The sequence below is a fragment of the Gekko japonicus genome, unplaced genomic scaffold (assembly GCF_001447785.1).
Source record: "Gekko japonicus isolate JY-2015 unplaced genomic scaffold, Gekko_japonicus_V1.1 scaffold4295, whole genome shotgun sequence".
Classification (NCBI taxonomy): domain Eukaryota; kingdom Metazoa; phylum Chordata; class Lepidosauria; order Squamata; family Gekkonidae; genus Gekko; species Gekko japonicus.
Window position 1 is genome coordinate 52,426 of NW_015160356.1, and position 7,127 is coordinate 59,552.

The 7,127-nt window shown below is 49.8% G+C and overlaps 1 protein-coding gene across 1 annotated transcript in view; it reads right to left on the minus strand.

Moving 5' to 3' along the window:
• ASB16 (ankyrin repeat and SOCS box containing 16) overlaps window positions 1-7,127 on the minus strand; it is a 14,581-nt gene that overhangs the window by 2,602 nt on the left and 4,852 nt on the right. Inside the window, exons 3-4 of the mRNA XM_015417495.1 lie at window positions 5,877-6,369; window positions 3,473-3,586 (exon numbers count right to left, since the gene is read on the minus strand). Of these exons, the coding sequence (XP_015272981.1) occupies window positions 3,473-3,586; window positions 5,877-6,369 (607 nt within the window). The remainder of the gene's footprint in view (window positions 1-3,472; window positions 3,587-5,876; window positions 6,370-7,127) is intronic.

Sequence of the window (7,127 nt, forward strand, 5' to 3'; positions counted from 1 at the left end):
CGTGTGCCCCCCCCCCCCAGCTAGCAATCCAAAACATTCCAGTGGCACCTTTAAGACCAAGTTTTATTCAGGTACAAGATCTTCCTCCTCTGTGAGGGCAGATCTGCACGTTCCCCCACCCCCAATAGCTATCAATCCAAAACAGTCCAGTAGAGCCTGAGTGGTGGGTGTTGCCTTCTGACACACTTCTGGTGATGTCAGGGGGTGTGGCATATGCAAATAAGTTATGCTAATGAGTTGTGCTAATGAGCTCCTGCACCTCTTTCTCTACGAAATGACCGCTGCTTCTATTACCCTGCAGGGAGGCACAAGCCGGTATGGAATCAACTTGTCCCCGACTGACCAAGCTGCTTGCGTGGGCACTGTCAGCCCCCTGGGACCTTGTTGCCTGCACCCCAGACTGGCTTTTGGATCTCACCTCTCGACGACACTGCTTTATTTATTCATTTGATTTATATACCACCCTCACCCCAATGGGGCTCAGGGCAGTTAATCCTACAGTTTTAATCAATACTGTATTTTATACACACCCACAGACATTCACATGCAGATTAAAATCCCGTATACGCCTCGAAGAGCTTGACGCTCTAATAACATTTCCTGGTGGTCCCTGGCTACCCTCGACCAGGGCCACCTGGTGGAACATGCTCCCCATCGAGATCCGGGCCCTGCGGGATCTTACTCAGTTTGGCAGGGCCTGCAAGACGGAGCTCTTCCGCCAGGCTTTTGGTCAAGGCAGCTGGCGTCCACATATGTCCTCCCCAAGGTTGCCGTCTCCCACCTCCCGGCCACCCAGCCATCAGCAACCGCCATATACATCAGTATTAATGGGTCGGAACTTCCACCAGTAGCTATAACCACTGTTTTTAAATGCTTATACTCAGGGGTCATTTCGTAGAAAAAGAGGTGCAGGAGCTCATTAGCATAACTCATTAGCATAACTTATTTGCATATGCCACACTCCCGGACATCACCAAAAGTGTGTCAGAAGGCAACACCCACCGCTCAGGCTCCACTGGATTGTTTTGGATCGATAGCTATTGTGTGTGTGGGGGGGAGAACATGCAGATCTGTCCTCGCAGAGGAGAGAGAGCTTGTACCTGAATAAAACTTGGTCTTAAAGGTGCCACTGGACTGTTTTGGACCGGGGGGGGGGCTCTGAAACTTACCTGGCTGCTTCTTGCTCTGACTGAGGGCTGCTGGGAGCAGGGGGTGGGGCTTGTTGCATGTGTCCGCCCCCATGGCTCTTTACTGCCGGAGCTCCGCTCCTGTGCACTCCTGCAGGAAATGACCCCTGCTTATACTGTACTTTCAAACTTTATTGTAATTGTTGAAAGAGGATGTGACCCGCCCTGAGCCCGCTCGCGGGATGGGCGGGATACAAATACAATAAAGAAATAAATAATTTAAACCCATAAGCCAGTAATAATAAAAACTGACTTGACTTTAAATTGTATAGACCTTTCCAACCGATGGATGGTAGTTCGCAGGGTCAGATTTAGGCCCCTTTTCATACATGGGGGCAATTCCCGTGTGCCTCCAAGACAGGTTCCGGAGTTACTAATCTGAGTAAAAATAGGGCCCAACAGCTTTACTCCACCGCTGTGGGTTAGCTTTCAAAAGGTCAATTGGTATAAAATCTAGGCCTGATGGTATCTTACCTGGTTGCATTTGCTTAATTGGAAAAAACACTGTCTGGTAAAACCCGGGGCGGATGGGATGACTCTCAGAGTCTGTTTCAAAGAGCTTACAACTTTCGACTTTGACTCTAGGACGTGACGGCTGGGCCCCAGCCTGTAGCCATGGAACTCTGCTGTCGCAGAGTTCCATGGCTACAGGCTGGGGCTCAGCCGTCACGTCCTAGAGTCAAAGTCGAAAGTTGTAAGCTCTTTGAAACAGACCAGGTCTTTGTCCCAGCCTGGTGAGCAGGACTGGTTCCCAACAGGGTGCGCCAGCTCTGAGTTCGGAAACACTTGGGAGATTTTGAGGGGTGGAACCTGAGGAGGACAGGGTTTGGGGAGGGGAGAGATGCCACAGAGGGTCTGTTCTCCAGGTGAACTGATCTCTGTTGCCTGGAGAACAGCTGTCATCCCAGGAGATCTCCAGCCACCACCTGGAGGCTGGCAACCCTACTTTCCGACTTTTCAGGTATGGTCATTCATTAAGTCCAAGTTTACTGGATAGGGTGACCTGGGTTTTGGCCACTGTGTGACACAGAGTGTTGGACTGGATGGGCCATTGGCCTGATCCAACATGGCTTCTCTCATGTTCTTATGTGGCCAGTAAAAAAGAGAGAGGGAGCACGTACAAATCAACAAAACCGCCAAAACCCACTTGCACAGGGGTCACAACCCATAAGAACATAGGAGACGCCAATGCTGGATCAGGCCAAAGGCCCATCTAGTCCAACACTCTGTCACACAGTGGCCAAAAACACCAGGTGCCATCAGGAGGTCCAGCAGTGGGGCCAGGACATTAGAAGCCCTCCCACTGTTGACCCCCCCCAAAGCACCAAGAAGACAGAGCATCCCTTGCCCCAGACATAAGAACATAAGAGAAGCCAATGCTGGATCAGGCCAAAGGCCCATCTAGTCCAACACTCTGTGTCACACAGTGGCCAGAAATACCAGTGCCATGAGGAGGTCCAGCAGTAGGGCCAGGACACTAGAAGCCCTCCCACTGTTGGGCCCCCTCCCCAAGCACCAAGAAGACAGAGCATCCCTATCTATACCTTGTGGCTAATAGCCACTGATGGACCTCTGCTCCATATGCCTATCTAATTCCCTTTTGAAGCCCCTCCTGGATTGGGAGTCAAGAGCCACAAGCTGGGAAATGCTGTTCTGCGAAGTACAGTTGGAAACTGGCCCTCCCTGAAATGATATTCCAGCTTTGCAGAACATGCTGATCAAAAACAGTATAATTGAAGACAGCCATAATGGAAGACACACACGTACCCTGCTCCATGTGATAGACTTAATTATTAATAAATTATACATGTAGAAATTTCCTCCTGTGGTCTCAAAACACTTCACCTGTCTTATCTGAGTAACCCTCAAAAGACAGGTGGGCTTTCATCCAATGTTTCCTCTAAGCTGTGGAATCTTGTGAGCAAAAATTCTACTTTGTGAGCTACTGGCATTAAAGTTGTGAGCAAGTGATTTGGCTACCGCATACGTTAGTTTGCTCTGGAGCCATCCTTCCTGAGCGGAGACAAAAATGTGTGAGTTGGAGGCTAAAAAACTGTGAGCTAGCTCACACTAACTCAGCTTAGAGGGAACACTGCTTTCTTCCCATATTACAGTATGAGCAACATGCTTGACAATCCTAACAGACCGCAAGTGGCAGCCCTTTCCTCCCCACCTTCTTTTCGCTATGAATGTTGAATAGAATCCAGCTCTCATCTGGCAGGATAAAACGGCCAGGCCCACAATTATAAACACAGGAGGGTGAGGAGAGAACTGAAGTGACTTACCCGCCATACTTCAGGGGGCACAGACCCCACCCAGGAATCACAGGAAAGGACTCGGTCATAAGAATTCAAAACGACTTCCATAACCCGAGGCGACGAAGCACAGAACTTCAGCATCTAAGACCAAAAGGGCCAAGGAAAGAGATCGGGTGCATGTGTGAACATCTCAGAAGACAAGAAAAACGTAGAGGTCCTAAAAAGAATCCCACACCAAACCCCCTTCCGGTCTTGAAGAAGAACCTCTTATTCATACAGTACCCCAAAATAAATCCAATCTGCTAGAAAACAAAAATGAAAAAGTTTCGGAATATGAGAATAACTATTCCAAGACTCATCTTTCATTTGGAGGGTGGAAATGACAAATTTCTACCTCCTTAGGTTGCAAAGAGAGGCTTGAAAGCACAAAACCGCTGGAGAACAGCTGGAGGTGTGCCCATGTATCAGGACTCAAGCGGGGTTATGGTCTGGGTCTGACATTTCATTTAGGGTTAGATCCAACTGGCTTTTCCACTGGTGAAAACTTTCCTCCAGGGAAGCTGATCTCTCAAGTATGGAGATCAGATGTAATTCTGGGTGCACTCCAGGCCCCACCTGGAGGTTGGTAAGCAAAAGGCTCTGCTAGGGAACAAAAGCCCCGCATGAACAAAAGCCATTTGGGACAATGTCGGGGACTAAAGTAAGCAGGGAGAAATTGCCCAAGACAGAATGAAAAAAGTTGGCTGGATCCAACTGGACTACTGCTATTACTATTATGCAAATAAGAGTAAGCTTTGCTAATTTGGTTTGGAAGGAGGAGGAGGAGGAGGAGATTGTGAATACCATGTTTTTAACCATGGAGTACATACGACTCTGACTATCTTCTATACCTCATTTAAGAAAGACATTTTGAAGACCATATGGCTGTGGGGGAACTACTTAACCACTTGGCTAGATTTGGGAACTACTTAACACCAAGCAGGGGAAGGTTTTTATGTGGTACTTGATCCCTCTCCTGCCTGCAGGGCTGTTTTTCCATGTACCATTAAATTAAAGATAAAGGTAAAGGTTCCCTTGCTCGAAAGCCAGTCAAGTCCGACTCTAGGGTTGCGGTGCTTGTCTCTGTTTCAAAGCCGAAGAGCCAGTGCTGTCCGAAGACGTTTCCGTGGTCACGTGGCCGGCATGACTAAACACCAAGGCGCACGGAACGCTGTTACCATTAAATTATTCTGCTTTAATCTTTGCATTATTCTGCTTTAGCTGCATTATTACAATTATGCAAATTATGCATTGCATTATTCTGCTTTAATCTTTACTGTTATATTGTTTTATTTAAAGGACTGATTTTACCTACACTGGCTGTTTTGTTCCCATTGTTGACTTTTGTTTGCTTGTGGTGTTCTTCCAATTCCTCTATCCCAGCCTTCAACAGGGAACTAGTACAGGACAGTCATAATGCCAAATAATTACAATGGGGTATCTAGCAGCAGCCATCTTCTGGACTGGACCACTGGTTACCAACTAGGGTTGCCAACCTCCAGGTAGTGGCTGGAGATATCTTACTATGACAACTGATCTCCAGGCGTCAGAGATCAGTTCACCTGGAGGAAATGGCTGCTTTAGAAGGTAGACTTTATGGGTCTAATTATTCCACAATTATTCCACATCAGTCTCCAGTCCTGATATATTTATTTCCTTCATTATGTTTCCCCCTGGAATTAAATCCAAACAAACAGTGCCCATATGAACTAAGCTTGTTATTCCTGTTTGGTCCTTGCACCTGTTTGGTGTTGTGGTTAAGTGCACGGACTCTAATCTGGGAGAACCGGGTTTGATTCCCTAGTCCTCCACTTGCAGCTGCTGGGTGACCTTGGACAAGCCATAGTTCTGTCAGAGCTGTCCTTGAAAAAGGAGCAGTTTCTCTCAGAGCTCTCTCAGCCCCACCTAACTCACAGGGTGTCTGTTGTGGGGAGGGGAAGGGGAAGGAGTTTATAAGCCACTCTGAGACTCCCTTGGGTAGTGAAGGGCGGGGTATAAATCCAATCTCCTCTTCCTCCTCCTCCTCCTCTTCTTCTGTTAAATATCTTCATTATGTTGTATGCTAATTTGCTGCTTACCCTCAATCTACATGTATGGACTGGTAACAGTGTGCGTGTACACGAAAGCGTACGCCTTGAATAAAATTTTGTTGGGTCTTAAAGGTGCCATTGAACTCAGATTCTGTTGTGTTTCTTGAGACACTCTTCCATGTGTACATCCTTCCCCACCTTATCTACCAGTACTTGCGCAGACACCGCCCCCTTCTCTTGGACACTCAGCCCCTCTTCTTCCTCTTGAAATATATACGGTATATGACTCAAAGGATAACTGGCCGTCCCATGAGGTGCTGTCAGATCAGCCACCAAAGAGAAGCCAAGGATTCTGCCCTTACCTTGGGGTTGACAGGAGCTGCCCCGTGGTCAAGCAAAGCCACTGCGACTCTCTCTGGCTCCCCCTCCAGGTAATCTTCCACTGCTTGGAGGGCACAATCCATAGGTGTGTATCCGGCACAGTTGCTCACGTTAACTTCTGCCCCATGCTGCAGCAACAGCTCCACAAGGCGAAGGTGGCAGTTGCTGCAAGCATTGTGCAGCGGCGTGTGGTTCTTCCGCCCGGCAATCCGGACGTCGGCCCCAGCGTCCAACAACCGCTTCGCTACCTGGTAGTAGCGGCCAGCATCCTCAGGTCTGTCTGCGCTGGCGCAGGCGGCATTGAGGGCAGTCTCCCCTTCTCGGTTGCGGTGAGCAACGTTAGCCCCGTAGCAGAGGTAGAGCTTCACGTGGTCGTCTAGGCCGTGCTTCGCAGCCACATGCAACGGGGAAGCACGGTGGTCTCTTGTGTGCTGGTTCACCAGGGCCCCATACTCCAGGAGCAGCTGGGCACACCTAGAGGGCACACAGGGAACAGCATGGCACGCTTCAGAAGTTGGCACCCATCACATGCCTATTCTCAGGGGTCGTTTCGTAGAAAAAGAGCTAGGGGGACTCATTAGCATAACTCATTCGCATATGCCACACACCCTGACATCATCGGAAGTGTGTCATAAGGCCACACCCCCTGACATCACCGGAAGTGTGTCATAAGGCCACACACCCTGCCCCCAACGGTCCCGGCCGCCGCTGCCAGCCTTGCAGCTCCACTGCCGAGCCCCATGAGGGGCCCGGCGGTGGACCTGCAAGGCCAGCGGGAGTGCAAGGAAGCCCCGCGAAGGCCCTCCCTGGCCCCAGGCAGGCAGGGGTGGGGAGAGGCAGGGACGAAACAGCTTACTCTCCCTCTTCTCCTGCCTCCTCCTGGCTGACTGAGGGCCGGAAGCAGGGGGCGGGGCTTTGTCATGTGCCCCGCCCCCCACACCTCACCCGAGGGAACTGTGATCCCCCCCGAAATGACCTCTGCCTATTCTTACAACAAAGTTAGAGTCCAGTGCACACGAAAGCTCACACCTTGAATAAAACTTTGTTGGTCTTAAAGGTGCATTGGATTCTAACTATGTTCTGTTGCTTCAGACCAACATGGCTACCCACCTTGATCTATGCCTATTCTCAGGAGTCATTTACTGCAGGAGCACACAGGAGCGGAGCTCCGGCAGTAAAGAGCCCAGGGGGTGGGCGCATGCAACAAGCCCCGCCCCCTGCTCCCAGCAGCC